We start from the raw sequence: 16,372 nt of genomic DNA, 5'->3' as shown, positions 1-16,372 counted from the left end.
ACAGCGCGGGTATAAGGGGCAGCAGGTGAACCGCATTAATTCATGTTTTCACTGGTGACCTGGCAGCTCAGCGGTGGTACAACAACTATGGCGACGGGACGTGATGTCTCCGTTGCCTCCTTCAGGGAATGAGGGTCACACATGTAACCCAAACAGTAGGACTTGTATAACACTGGCAAAGAGTGCCCTTCCACCGATTAGGGAACTCTCTGGAGAATTAGGCGTTAAGGATGCCGCAAGCCGACTTTGAACCGGGCCTCTCAGTGCCACCACTCGTTTGAGATGAAAACACAAAAGGAAACCAGTTCAACATGTAGGCAATAGAACCTAGCGAACATGGGGTGACAGGGACAGCACGAAGGGCAGGACCTTGTACTGATATGCCCGACCCTCGAAGGTGAAACGCAGGAATGGCCTGTGTCGTGGGAAGATCGAGACATGAAAGTATGCGTCCTTCAGGTTGATCGCTTGTCTTGGGGACGGATGAACTCCAAAATGCGTTTCTGCATCAACATTTTGAATGGCAGCTTGTGAAGAGCGCAATTCAGAATTCACAGGTCCAAGATTGGTCGTAACCCACCACTCTTCTTGGGCTGTAAAACCCCGTCCTCATATAGGCTGGAGGGACTGGCTTTATCGTGTCCTTCACCCATGATCTTGGGGGGACGCCAGGTGATGAGTCTGGAAACATAGATACGGACTGGGGAGTGCTAACCAGGCTCCGAGAGACCTTGCCAGGGGAACCAACAGAGTCGCCAACATACCTGTGGTGGGGCAGCAGAGTTTTTTAAGAGTTTTTGCCCAGTGGTCCTGGGCAAACCCCACTGGTGTCGGCTGGTGAAAGAGGAGGAAGTGATCCTGTGATGCACAGTCCACCAAGAAGTCCGCTGCCAAGAACTGCTGGGCAAAGCTCTCGACTGTGCCACCGAAAAGGCCGGTATGTGATACAGGAGCATTCAGGAATTGCACTTCAACATGCTCCTTCATATCGGCCAGACACAGTCAGAGATGGCACTCCTGGACCACCAGGGTGGACATCACACGACCCAGTCTGTGCGGTTACCTTCATTGCTTGGAGTGCGAGGTCCGTCGCAGCATGCAGTTCATGTAGAACCACCAGGTCATGACCACCCTCATGTAGGTCCCTTTTGGGCTTTGCCCTAATGAACCTGCAATGATGCCATGGCGCGAAGGGCAGAGACCACCTCCCCACAAGCTCTGCCAGTTACACCTGACAAATACTTACAGACCCGCGAGGGGAGATACGGATCACCCCGCAGAGTGGTAGCAGTCGTAGGACATAATTGCATGGCCACAGACCGCTCCACCGGGGAATGCCTGTGCACCCCAAAGTGGCCCCGCCATCGAGGGTGGTGAGGGAGGAGGAGCTGCATGATTTGTTTCTGGCAGTAAATGGTGCCTTCCATGATCTCGTGAGCTCCTCATGCACTTCCGGGAAGAATGGCACCAAAGGGGGAGATGAGAACCAGCCTAGAAGGACTGGGACGTGGTGGAGGATTCCACACAAGCCCGACATTCTCGGCGGCCCAGGAAAGCATAGCCGTCATCTCTGGGTCTGACTTGGGCAACCCCACTCTCCCCGAAGGGGGCAATGCAGCTGAGTCGTCATCCCCGGAGAGAGAGAGCTCGCCCTCCGATGCAGAGATCAACATCTGGTTTGCAGGTGGAGCACCGAAGGAGACGAGCGGTACACTCTGTCCTGCAGAGGGCCAAGCGTGCACCTCCAGCAGCTCCACCAGCTGCGGAGCAATTGAGGGGCGAGGAACTTCCTCTGGAGAAGCCCTCACTGTGATCATCAAATCACCTCTGACTCTACCGGAAGCAGTGGTCGAGGGATGACGAACCAGGACGAATGCTGGATCGCAGCAGAAGTAGAGGGACTCCACCACATTTAACATAGTGGAGCCTTTTATGCAACTCTGCGATGGTCTACAAAATCCACAAATGCTTCCTTAGCGTGCTTAATGCCCAGACACATGAGGCAGCGATCATGACCGGCCTGAGGCGCCAGGTAACGATCACATCCAGAAACACACGGGTGATCAGACATCCTTAATTCCGCATGCCAATGTCCATTGGTGTGTTTAGTTACACTCAAGATGGATTGGTCTCTCTGGCAGGATCCCAATTCGTCGATCATGACATGATGTCGAGAGTGACCGACTGAAAGGGAACTGGAAAGGGGAAGTACAGAAAGTGTTCACACATAAAACAGAATGAATTTTCTACTAGAAAATAGAAGTGCAGTATATTGATATTTCATCTCAGAAGTCAAATGTTGCGTGTTTGTGCACAGGGTCCAATAAGCCACTTTCCTGTGCCAGTGCTTAAAGTCCACTGCAGTCTAGAGCTGTGTTGAGCAGCACAGCTTCAATGTTTATTCACAGCTGCCGTTTGGGTGGGTGTCTGTGCTCTTTGTAGCCAGTCTCCAACAGAGCCGTATTTGATTCCATCAGTGATCAATACTGACCCCCTCAGTTTTAGTAGCCATGTAGTCATGTTTTCACACAGGTCCAGGTTGCAATACTCTGGCTTACAACAATGTGACTTCCTCATTCTGTGTATTCGGTTCCCATAGCCTGAAATATTGTAGATAAGAAGTGCGTAGCTATAATAATGGCTGTTTTTAAAGGAATAATCCCCCCAGAAATGAAAATTTACTTTGGGCCATTCAAGACGTAGATGAGTTTGTTTCTTCATCAGAACAAATTTGGAGAGATTTAGCATTACATCACGTTAACCAATGGATCCTCTACAGTGAATGGGTGCCATCAGTCCAAACAGCTAATAAAAACTTCACAATAATTTACAAGTAATCTACATGACTAATGTCCATCAGTTAATGTCTTGTGCAGCAAAAATATCTGTGTATGTATTTAACAAATCCATCCTAAGATGCTTTTAACTTCAAACCATTTCTTCTGGTAAAATACAAGCTCACTATACATAATATTGTTTTCTCCAGTGAAAAAGTTGTATGTGAAAATTAAGCACTGTTTAAAGGCAAAAACAATCCTTTTCTCTGGAGGAAGTGTTATTGTGGATTGTGGACTAAGGTTAAAAGATTAAAATGTCTTGATGGATTTGTTTCTTACAAATGTAGAATACCAAGGGGAAATATATTATTGCCTTTTCAGTTCTCATGAGATTTAATAGAGAATCGTCTGTTTTTAGATGCTTTTCCTGTATTCTTTGGATAAGATAAAAAACAAACAAAAAAAAAAAAAAAAACACCACATTAAACAGTTCACATACAGTATGAGTGTTGAGCATATATGGCTATAATTTGGATGTGGATGGAATTTAATGAGAAATGGCACAATTACTCATTAAAAAAGTAACTACAGTATTAGTGTTCTTATATGGAAAGCAGCATGTTAATTTTCTTTTGCAAATCCTTTTCTAAGTCAGTTGTCAATTACTTTCTTTCCTCTTGAATAACAGTGATATGCTCAAACTGAAACAATTTTCACACTGGAATGGCCATCGATCGATCGATCGGTCAATCAATCAATCAATCAATCGATCAATCAGTAGAAACGTCAATTGAAAGATATCTTGGTAACACTTTGCAGTAAGTTTCCATTTGTTAACTATGGCATGAACTAACCATGAAAAAAATATTTTGAGCACATTGGATCTGTTAGAAGGATTTTACAGATAATGTCTTACTGTATGTTGAAAGCAACTTGAGCTTGAGCTGAAAATGTTCTTTAATATAGTAGCAATTCATAAAATATATATTAGTGGAGCTCTGCTTTCTATTTTATAGCTACAAACTGCTGCATGTTAGTGCGTGGCTGATGCTGCTAGATGTGGAAAGGTCACAAGCGACAGTCAAGCACAAAGGTCAATCAAAGTGACATTGAAACGCAAACAAAACCGAAGCTCATGCACAATGGGAGTGTTATGTAAGGATATTGTTTGCATGGAACATTGTTTCCCTCAGTATAATATTCTGCTTTTTGCAAATCATTTGCAATTCACCTTCCCACAGCAGCAGTCTTTTGAGTTAAAGCATTGTTTTTTTTGTATTTTTTTTTTAATTTTTTTTAATTGTCTTATATATTTTTTTTCTCTAGGGATGGTTACCACTTCATTAGATTGTCAGACATATTACCTAATAGGTAATTAAGGGGTGTCTAAGGACACCTAAAAGGTGTCAGTGAAGGAAAATACAGATGAACTAAGATTTTTATTTTATTTTATTTAGAATGGGGAGAACATAAAATTTACAAGATCGCAGTTGTTACCACACTAAATGTATTTTTCAAGAGTTTTTAAAACCTATCACAACTTTGCCTTGAAACGACCACTACGTCATTCCCTAGTTGCATACATAGGGAGTTTAAAGGGCAAAAAGTTACACAAGAAACAAGCTGTGTTGAATTTCAAAAATAATCTATTTCGTCTTCAGATAGAAACTAGAGAAATAGAGAATGATAGAAACAGAGAGGTGTGAAAGTTATGCCCCTGAAGCCACGAACCAGGCAACAGTAGTGCTGGGGAGAGAACGAGAAAGAAACATCCGTGCGCACACACACACACACACACACACACACTCACACACACACACACACACACACACACACACACACACACACACACACACACACACACACACACACACACACACACACACACACGAAAGCTCATGTGATTTGTTATTTTGTTGGTTTGAGCCAAACTCAACCTACTGTTTATAAAGGAATAAACTAAAATCCCCTAACATTTGTGCTTACATAAACAGTGTAATAGGCAAAATTGTATATGTATCAATTGGATTTTGGTTTAAATGTACTTTTAAGGTAAACTTTTGGTTTGACATTTTTAAGATTTGAATATTTCAATACAATTAAGCACAACTCTTTTTCACAAGGGTTTGCCTAATGAAAGAACACCAGTGAAGGCATTTATTCATGAGCTGTCGTGTTATTAAGCACAATCGGTGAATGTAAATGCCTACAGTGTCATTTTCCTTCTGTAGCCTCTGTTCTCTGACACGTTTCATCATCAGGGGAACACCAACCTTCTCTTTCTTTGACCCTCACAGAGTCCCCGCTGAAAGGAGATGACAATCAGCTAGATCGATCTTTTTCTGACTCGTCCTTGTTCAACCACTGGGGTCAGGATCTGGGGCCAGAGAGCCGCAGAGTGGCCCTCAAGATGTTTCAGTATTACGGCTACAACGGTTACCTCAGTGACCGCCTCTCTATGGACAGACCCATCCCAGACTACAGACCTGAAGGGTGAGTGTCTGACAGTCTGTCTGTCCACGTGAACTAATGTGATTGCTGAGCACAAATCAATGTTTGCAGTCAGCAGAAGCCCTGTGTTCATTTTTCACTGAAATATGATGGTAATATAATAGTATTTTGATGTATACCCATGGCGTTTTCTCGGAGGAGGCAAACAAGAGCAGTGTGTTCTCAAAAACAAATTCAGATGAGAAGATTATTGCCTTCTTTTTGCTTCCTCTGGCCCACCACACACCACCAATATGAACTGATATTAATATATATACTATATAATGATTACCATAATCGTGTGGCATGGTATTTACAATGTTTCTTATGCTTGCCAAGGCTACATTTACTTGAAAAGTACAGTAACAATAAATATAAATCATTGTGAAATAATATTACAATTTAACTTTTTTTTCTATTTAAAATGTAATGTATTGCTGATTTGGGGCTCAAGAATAATTTCTTATTATTATTATCAATGTTGAAAACAGTTTTTGCTGCTTAATATTTTGTGGAAACCATGATACACTACTGTTCAAAGGTTGGGAAATAAGATTAAAAAAAGAAAAAGAATTGCATACTTTTCAGCAAAGATGCATTGAATTGATCAAAAGTGACTTTGAAGTAATTTCTAATGTTTTTATTTATTTCGTTTTTAATAAATGTTGTTCTTATTAACTTTCTGTTCATGAAAGAATCCTGAAAAAAAAAAACAGCTTCCACAAAAATATTAAGCAGTAAAAATTGTTTTCCACATTGATTATAAGAACATTATTAATAATTGAGCACCAGTAATAATTAAGCATCAAATCACCAAATGAGAATGATTTCTAAAGGATCATGTGACACTGAAGACTGGAGTAATGATGCTGAAAATTGAGCATTATCATCACTGAAATAAATTACATTTTAATATATATATATATATATATATATATATATATATATATATATATATTTAGAAAACGATCATTTTAAATTGTAAAAAAAAAAAAAAGTTACAATATTACAGTTTTTTTCTGAATTTTTGTATAACAAAGTATACAAAAGTATAACAAACATATTTCAAAAACATTTAAAAAAAAAATCAAAATTTTTGACCAGTAGTGTATAAAAATACTGCTGAAAATTTGTGTAATGTAAAACCTGACACTGTTTTTATTTATATTTTTTATTTTTTTACAGTCTGTTATGGGTTGAAAGCATGGCAACATACGGTTTACACCAATGACTCTATTTTGACAGGCTTTGAAAGAGGTGTATGTGGAGAAACATAATTACTCCATAGCCTGTAATTACTGGATGTGTCTTGCTGGCAGCAACATAAAGAACGCCTTCACATCTGATCACATCTGTTCTTTTCTCTCCGTGAAGCCAAATTGCTATTGAGTACCTGGGTCTGAAAACCTTCAAAACCCACTTGTTATAAACTCCAGTCTGCCAAGAACATCAAAACATTACCTATCATTGTAAAGACCACCATATTTACCAAAAAGGTCCTGTTTGTCTAATTGCCTTTTGTCTCTCATTAGTATTTCCGGCGATTTCCATGTAAAGGTACACAGAATAGGGCCTGAAACTGAAGATGAAGTCACGTTTAAATAAATGGTCAGCATAGAAGTTGCCTAACCTTCTGAAAATGCTGATTATATACCTCAGGAGGTCAAACTAAATATTATATGAGCTTTTTTATTTACTATAAATTTTGCATGAGGTTTGCAGTTTCTCAACTCTGTTACTAAAACTTTTGGTTGCTAAAACTGTCTAAATACATCTTAAACCCCTATTTGTGTGATGTTATTATTTTGGCAATAATTATTAAATAAGCAAAAATTAAATAGACAACATCTATAGACTAATGTAAGAAGCATATGCACCACTGGTCTACAGTTTGAATAATTAAGTTTTGTAATGTTTTGGAAATGCAGGGCTGCATTAATTTGATCAAAAACACATTACAAAACCGTAATATTGTGTATATTATTAACATTTAAAGTAACTTATTTTCTATTTGAATATGCAATACTTGTCAAAAGTTTGGAAACATTACAGTTTTAAACGTTTTTAATGAAGTGTCTTCTGCAATAAGGCTGTATTTATGTGATAAAATATACAGTAAAAACAGTAATATTGCGAAATGGTAATGCTATTTAAAATAACTGTTTTCTGTTGTAATGCATTTTAAAATTCAATTTATTTCTGTGATGGCAAAGCTGAATTTTCAGCATCATCACTCCAGTCTTCAGTGTCACATGATCCTTCAGAAGTCATTCTAATATACTGATCTACAGATCAGTTATTGTAAACTGCTATTAAATATTAACATTGATTCTTATTATTATCAGTTTTGAAAACGTTATTATTCAGAATTCTTTGAAGAGTAGAAAGATAAAAAAACACCATTTATTTGAGAAAAAATAGGTCATATATTTGAATTATTGATAAAATTATTGATAATCTTTCCTTAAAGTCACTTGAATAACAGGTTTGAATATTTAAGCATTATAAAATGGAATTATATTATTTAACTGAATTTGCATTCAGCTGATTTTTTTAAATTCTGATTATGAAAAAACTGGGGGGACATCAACATTGTAAGCTGATGTGTTTAAAACTAGTTATGTTGCATGCTTGATTAATTTTAGTAATACTTTAACAATCTTACATGGGATTTGTTTTTTAGAAATTAAAAGGACATTGATTTTGTATCCAATTCTTGGAAATGCCTCAATACATTAACATTTGTGCTCCTTTGTTTCATCTGTTTTCACAGGTGCAAAAACATGTCTTACCCGTCCAACCTTCCGCAGGTTAGTATAGTCTTCATCTTTGTGAACGAAGCGCTCTCAGTCATTCTGCGCTCCATCCATTCGGCCATGAACAGAACCCCGCGCCACCTGCTCAAAGAGATCATTCTCGTAGATGACAACAGCAATAACGGTAGGTTTACACACATCGCAAAATGCTTAACATGTTTATCAATTGTGTAATGTTTGTCTCACAAGGTCTAAGTAGTGAGTGCCATTAATGTGAAGCACTGGCCTAACTATTTCCTGTAAGACTGGAACACAGCAGCGGCAACCTCATGCATTTCTTTGTAGTGCTCTTTTGTGTTGGACTAGCTAGTTCTCAGTGTGTGGCTTATAGTCTTAATAATTACCGCTGTTTGGCTTCTCAACATTCTGTCTTCAATCTAACCCTTCCGTCTGCTTAATTAGCCGCTCTGCTCATTGGATTAAAGTGACTAGTGATAGAATACTAATCAGCTGCAAACTGAGAAATATTTAGCCCGGAAAGCTTAAACCTTAGAAACGTGATGAATTACTCTGTTTCTCCAACATCATGCACCTCATGTTCTGGACTATTGTTGCATGTAGCGGGATTGTCTGCTGGCCTTTTTGCTCATTATTACTTTAATTTCCACCAATTTGGTGCTGCAGTAAGAGCGTTAATTGACAGGCTGATGAATATAGCTCCCGTTATATTTAACATTAATCAAAAAAATGATAATACAATGCAAGGTCGTGCTGATAAAAAAAAAAACAATAATACAAATAATATATCATTGCAAAAAAAAACAAAAATAAAAAATTGAAAAAAAAAAATATAATAATAATAATTTTTGTGGTTTAATTTTTTTCTGAATTATTATGTTAATTTAATTTTAGTATTACGTGCATGTAACTTCCCAATTTATTAATACATTTATTAATATATTCCATTTAATATTTTTATATTATATTGACCTTATCTTCCAGAAAATTCTGCCATAATTTTCTAAAGTTCTTCCAAATCTTTCTTTTTTTCTGTTGAACACAAAGATGATATTTTAAAGAATGTTGGTAACCAAAAAGTTGCCGGGAGCCATTGACTTCCATGTTTTGTTTTTCTTTTCTTTTCTTTTTCTATATATATATATATATTTATATATATACATATACATACATACATACATATATATAAGTATTGTTTTTAATTTGACATTACTATAAAATGCAGATTTTAAAAGTGTACTTAAGTGTTTTAAGAAATGATCATGAAAATGTACTCTACGTCATGGATCATGGAGTGAACCAAAAGAAGGGAGGGGGGGCAAATTTTAATATTAGAAAAGTAGGCCTACTAATAGTAGTTAGATGCCAGATATATTAGTCTATGTATTTTTAAGCTTTGATTCTGGATAATTGATTTTTAGAATATAGATAACGTTTCTCCCGATTCTGAGACAACCAAACAAAATAATATGTAGGCTAATTTACTGACAAAAGTTTTTGACAATGTTAATATTATAAATGAGGATATTTACAAGTATTTATTAGGCTACTTTAAATTAATTAATTATGACAAAATCATTGAATGAAGACTTGTTTTGTCCAGTTTTTTTTTTAACAAATCTCTTAAATGATACAGACATCAAATATATTTTAACAGTCACTGGTCGCCACCTACTGGCATAATGTAACAAAATCTATATTTGAAGCGCCACGTAGTTCCAAACGTCATTTATTCAGTTTGATCGCGGCTGCCGCAACATCAGAGTTTGTGCCCGGACTAAACTTTTATCCCAATACTTTCGTTATTATTTAACGTTTGTAACACAGAAATGTAGCCTAGCTTATCATCAGGTCCGGACAGACCCCCAACCCCCCCACCCCTCCCCAACACACACACACACTTCCACTTCCACGACCTTTTATTTAGTTTATATTATATTATCTGCAAGAACAATTTGTTGTTTTGTTTTTAATGAACAAAGATTTGTAGACTACAATTAAGCACACTTCTTTTTCACTAGCTTTCACAGGATACCAACAATTACTTTTGTCATTACGGTTAGAATTAGTAGTCTTATCAGCGCTAGCTGTTGTCACCCCTACAGCTCTATGGAAGCTGCCAGGTCCTTTCAATTGTGAGTATTATCTCTCGACATCTCTCCTTAATGTGAGAGCCACGTCTGGGTTCAGCTTACACTTTTTTCTACTGCGGCAGACACCATGACCGACATGAAGAGAAAGAGGGTAAAGTAACCCAGATGATTCCTCACTAATTGTACCATTTTGAGGATCAGCAGCCAGCTCTCTCAGCTGGCATAATCTTGTGAGTCCTGACAGCTTTATCTTTACATTCATAGATGAAGGTTGTGAAGCGGCCACTCAACATGAGACTTTATGTCAACAGAGGGACCGACAGAGAATCTGTCAACCTTCAGTGAAGGCCAAAGAAAATTAAATCCCATTCGCCTCAAAACCTGAGAATGAGCTGACAAAAATTCTTTGCCTCTGCAGTGGACAAATGATGAATAACCACCTTATCATCAGCAAGAAAGAGAGAGAGAGATGACTTACACTGCAAAAAAGAATTTCCTTGCCTAGCATTTTAGTCAGTAAAAATATTTATCCAATTAAATTTACTTGAGAAGAAAAATGCTTAATTTAGACTTACTTTCAGAAAATATATCTTCAGTTAAGTTAAATTACCAAAAAAAAAAAAAAAATCATTAAATGCAGAATTGCATGCAGAAATGCAGACTTGTTTTCAGATCATACGTACTGAACAGTTGCTGAATATTATTCCCCCTAAGGCCATCCAAGATACAGATGACTTTGTTTCTTGATCGGAACAGATTTGGAGAAATTAAGCATTACATCACTTGCTCACTAGTTAATACTCTGCAGTGAATGGGTGCCATCGGAATCAGAGTTTAAACATGCAGCCAAAGGAATTGCCACAATACTTTCTGTAGGACTCTCTTGGCTGGCCATCGTGAGTTTTGAGCTGTTAGAAGGAGTGATGAATTGATTTCATGAATGTTGTATTATATTGGTTGAGAGCCTCACATTCAGTTCAATACAGCTTAGCTGTTCCAGCTCCTGGAGTCCATATTGACGTACACAAAGATTGAGTTGTTCTCTTTCTATGGCCAGGGATAATAAGGATAACTTCCAGCAGGTAAACCAGGTTTCCTCACTGAATCTGAGAAAAGATTTATGTTTTTATGTCCTTAACACACTTATTCCCTGTTAAATGCACTTTGTAATGTCAAAATGTCAAAAAATAAAATAAAATAAAAAATAAATAAAAATAACCAATAATAATCATTTTAAAGTATATTTTAATATTTTAAAGAAGTCCACTTATTTTAATGTGTTGGCTGACATGCTAAAGCAAGTTTAGATTTTTTTTTACTTTATCATTACAAATGTAAAACATACCAAAAAACATTAATAAATGGCATACTCGTTTCCACAAAAAGTTTACCATAAATGCTCATCAGTACATTCAGCAGTACACTTGAAACATATTTTAAACACAATAAAAGTAATTAAGAAATTAGATGTAAAGATGTACTTAAGCCCACTGTGAGTAATACACTCTAAAATTTAGCTTATTACCTTTAATGTTAATTCAAACTATAATACACTTTCATTTAATTGCAATTAGCATGCAGTTAAGTGTCTGTAAACATGACACTCAGTTCACACTTAAAATATTCTTTTAAAGTATATTGTTTCAATAATAGGTGCTCTTTTTTAAAAGTATGCTAAAGTGCACTTTGTTTTCACAAGGGAATAGATTCTGCAAAAAAAAATTGGATGCTAGTTTAAGTCAGTTTAACATCAAGGACTTAATTAAAATGTCTCCTCAAAAGCTTTGACACCCAATAAGATTGCTTAGAGACCTTCAGCATGTCAGTCTTCCTTTATATTATCATATTATAATAGCTAGCAGTGGTAGGATCAGTCAAGCTTAATGTTTTGTATTGACTGAAACAAGAAGTGCACTTGAGATAATGGTGATGAAAGATTGATGCTTTCAGTCATGAGATAATGGACCTGTTATCCATTGTTTTATTATGATAATATCTTCACCAGTTCTTCCAATCAATTGCTATTTGTTCATGTATGTTAATCAGTCATTTTCGACGGAGATGAAAGTTCTGCTCTAATAAGCTTCGAAGAAAGTTTTTGGTGAGGTTGAGGATAGAGGGATTTTCGCTGTCAAATAAAATCAGAAGACAGATTTCATTTAGTGTCTCCCGGTTCAATCATAAAACTCATATTTGCAGGCGGGGGTAAAGCATTAGAGCAATTTGTAGAGCCACAAGCTGTTCATATCCAATGTTCTCTGGCTTTTGAAAGAGACATTCTCTTCACGTTCACTTGTGCAATTCCACAATCTCAGTGATCGATGAGAGACGCCGTTCGCTCAAGGATAACGCTCTATAGGCTGAGCACAACATCTCACTCAAGGGCAAGGTGAATTACATTGTGTCTATAAGAAAAGTGACCTTTAGCTTCTGTCATACCTGTGGCCAGTGGCAGGATCTTTAAGGGCAAGGAAATAGAGCAAAACAACTGTCGGATAACAATCGCTGTGATTGGCCGATATTACAAGTTCAGGCAGTCAACGCCTACACAGGAAACATTCTGTACGAAGAACATTCTTAGTGCATACCATCATCTCTTTCCATTAGAGATTTAATTCTTTCACATACACTGAATTTTTTGTAAATGAAATATTATTGTAGTATGTTTTACAAGACAAAAGTATTTTAAACATTTAGAGGAATGTGGAAACACTCTATTATTCAATGGTGTGTTGTAGCTTACTTGTGTGCTTTCTGCTTTCTGTTTTTTCTTTTTCTTTTGCTAATCATTGTCATTATTCTTATTCATATTGTGCAAATCACCCCTTTGAAACCTGGTTTCAAAATGTTGCTTTTTAATTTATAAAAATACATCCAAGCTAATAAAAATAAATAAATAAGTAAATAAAAAATAATAAAAAAAGATAATTGGCACTAATAATTTTTTTTGTAAAAATTATCAAAAATGCTGCTGGTGGTTGACAACTTTAAAAAAAAAAAAAATGCTGATGGAGAAATAATTAAAATTTTATTTAAGATTAATTTAATGTTTTGCTATTGTCTTTGTAATTATTTGTGAAATTTACTAGCAATTTCTAAGTAGAATTTGTTTCAAAGTAAATCCTAAATTTTTTTCCAGGTTTTTTTATTATTATTATTATTCAGAACATTTACAGTAAACTTGCATCTGCGTTTGCCAGAAATGTCCCTTTAAAAATAAATAAATAATACAATACGAATAAAAATCAATAAAACGGGCTGGCATTGTCACACCCTTAGACGTTTTGTTGTGTTTTGATCCCCCATGTGCTCTGTGTGACCTATGCTGCGTCCCAATTCACATACTATCCATCCAAAATAGTATTCAAAAATAGAATTAGTATGTCCCAAATCATAGTATGTTTAAAAAAGTATGCCAAAGATTCCCGGATGGTTTATTATTCCGGTTAGGATTCGAAGTGCAGATCGATGCACACTATAATGGCTAATATTCCCCACAACACATTGCGGATATACGTGACCGACAAACAGGTAGAGAAAGGTATTTGATTGAAAAATAATCTATGTCTAACCGAATAAAAAGCCTGGAATAGTATTTTCTTGTAAAACGTTCTTTAGTCCAACTGTTTTTAATTCAAAAAATATTTTTTACAGTGTAATATTCATAATAGTACCTGGTTTACAAATCAGATGGTGCCAAAAAGACAAAGCAGGAATGACTGTGGATGGAAAACAAACACTGAAAAAAAAAAAAAAAAAAAATGTATATATATATATACTTTAAGTACCACTAGGGGGGAAGTCGTGGCCTAGTGGTTAGAGAGTTTGACTCAACCCCCCCCCCTCCCCCCTCAAGGATGTGGGGTCCAGTCTCAGGCCAACAATACCACAACTGAGGTGCCCTTGAGCGAGGCACCGAACCCCCAACTGCTCCCCAGGCACCGCAGCATAAATGGCTGCCCACTGCTCCGGGTGTGTGTTCACGGTGTGTGTGTGTTCACTGCTGTGTGTGTGCACTTGGATGGGTTAAATGCAGAGCACCAATTCTGAGTATGGGTCACCATACTTGGCTGTATGTCACGTCACTTTCCCTTTTTTTTTATCTTTAGTGAAGGGTTTGGAGGACTGTGCCAAGCACAAAAAAAAAAAAGAGGAAATTCCTTCCATGTGCACAAACTAATTTTCTACTCAAAGAGTTGATGAGCCGTTTCACTATATTACGCTGTTAAAAGGTTTTTAAAAACCTTTGTGTACCACTGGGCCTTGTCTGGATGAGTTTTATTTTTTGAAGTCTTTGTGATCATTTATTTGTTTTAACAGCTACAGATAATTGAGTTGGTGGAATTAATTCTCTCCCTGTCCCTTGGCTACACCATCTGCTAAATCACCAAGCATGTTTGTCATGCAAACTTAATAGAAATTCAGTTTAGCCCCTGCAAACAGGGAATAAGACGATTAGACCCTAGAATGGATAAACTGCACAAACCCTTACCAAAAAATAACACGGTGGTACCATGATGCAATCATGCTTTCAGATGCATTAACATGTTTCTTTGAAATATAGCATGATACTAAACGATTACCATATTAATATACTTGATATTTGCCAACATACAAACATGGCATACCACTGTAGCAGTTCCCTAAAAGAGAATTTGCACTAGATGGAGATTGCTCTAAAGGAATACATTTAAAAGTTGATCCGTTGCAGTCTTTACACCAGCCTTTTATGACATACAGTACAGTAATGAATGTGTTGTATGGAAGGTGGAATTATGTCTGTCTTCATCTTTTTCATATCAGCATCCACTGTCTCTTCAAGGTCTCACCCTCTCTCCCACCAGTTTCTTCTCTAAGAGGGAGAAAAGGTGAAATTAAAAATAAATCATAAGAATTCAATTTAACAGTGAAGCATAACACATGAAGGACCCAAATGAAAACTTAATGACACTTCTTCTTGGTTTGCATTATATATTCATGTGAGGCACCTTCATTTTGACTTGTTGCCAGATTGTTAAAGTTTCATCAGTGTTGTAGATCTTAGTGGCGTTGACATGGTGGTTAACATTTATTAATAGAAATAAACAATCAAGACCACAATTGAAAATGCTTCTATTTTGCATTTTTCATTCTAAATACCGGTCAAAAGTTTTATTTATTTTTATTTTTATTTTTTTATATATATTTTGTTTTTTGAAAGGGGCCTCTTATACTAATCATGCATAGCTGCATTTATTTTATTAAAAAAATATTGTAAAATATGGTGATATATTATTACAATTTAACACATCTGTTTTCTATCTGAATGAAAAAGATGGTAATATTGTGAAATATTTTGCAATTTAAAATAACTGTTTTCTATTTTAGTATATTTTAAAATGCAATTAAATGTCTTCAGTGTCACATGATTTTTCAGAAATCACTCTAATATGCTGATTTGGTGCTCAAGGAATATTTCTTATTATTATCGATGTTGAAAACAGTTGTGCTGCTTAATACTGATATAATAACTGTGATACACCACCATTCAAAAGTATGGGGTAAGTAAAATAAAATAAATAAGTAAATTAATTATTAGGTTACACTTTATTTTGTGTGCTTATTACAGTGTAATTATAAATTTAAATACTGAGTAATATTAACTACATGTACTTACTATATGGTTGGGATTAGGATTAGGGTGTGGTTTAGGGTTATTTGCATGTAAGTATGCATAATTTATTGTTATTACGGGAGTAAGTACATGTAACATGTAACAAGGACACCTTTAAATAAAATGTTACCTATTAATTTTTTTTTCTAGCAAAGATGCATTAAAATGATCAAAAATGACATTTAGGCATTTATAATGTTTTGAAAGATTTATATTTCAAATAAATGCAAATAAACTTCCTATGCATGAAAGAAAAATCTATTATAAATATACCAAAATATATCACAAAAATATTAAGCAGCAAAAACAGTTTTAACAATGATAATGATAAGAATCATGATTAATAATTGAGTAAATAGCATTATTATTATCATTATAATTTTTATTAAAGTATGCTACAGTATATAAATATATACTACTAAACACTAATAAAAGCTATATATATGTATACAGTAATAATGCATGGCTTGTAGTTTTGAGTACTATTGAGTTGCTCTATTTCCTTGTACATACTGTATCAGTATATTTCATAAGCTGCTGAAGGGTGCTAGGTCAAGTGTGATGAATGAACTTCATGAATGTTGT

General features: G+C 36.0%; 1 protein-coding gene across 1 annotated transcript in view; it reads left to right on the top strand.

The window, feature by feature from the left end:
* LOC109047447 (polypeptide N-acetylgalactosaminyltransferase 18-like) overlaps positions 1-16,372 on the top strand; it is a 99,770-nt gene that overhangs the window by 37,245 nt on the left and 46,153 nt on the right. Inside the window, exons 2-3 of the mRNA XM_042728604.1 lie at positions 5,075-5,270; positions 8,041-8,207. Of these exons, the coding sequence (XP_042584538.1) occupies positions 5,075-5,270; positions 8,041-8,207 (363 nt within the window). The remainder of the gene's footprint in view (positions 1-5,074; positions 5,271-8,040; positions 8,208-16,372) is intronic.

The sequence above is a fragment of the Cyprinus carpio genome, chromosome B7 (genome assembly GCF_018340385.1).
Source record: "Cyprinus carpio isolate SPL01 chromosome B7, ASM1834038v1, whole genome shotgun sequence".
Classification (NCBI taxonomy): Eukaryota; Metazoa; Chordata; class Actinopteri; order Cypriniformes; family Cyprinidae; genus Cyprinus; species Cyprinus carpio.
The sequence above is the reverse complement of the archived record's forward strand: the minus strand, read 5'-3'. Positions and strand labels throughout refer to the sequence as shown.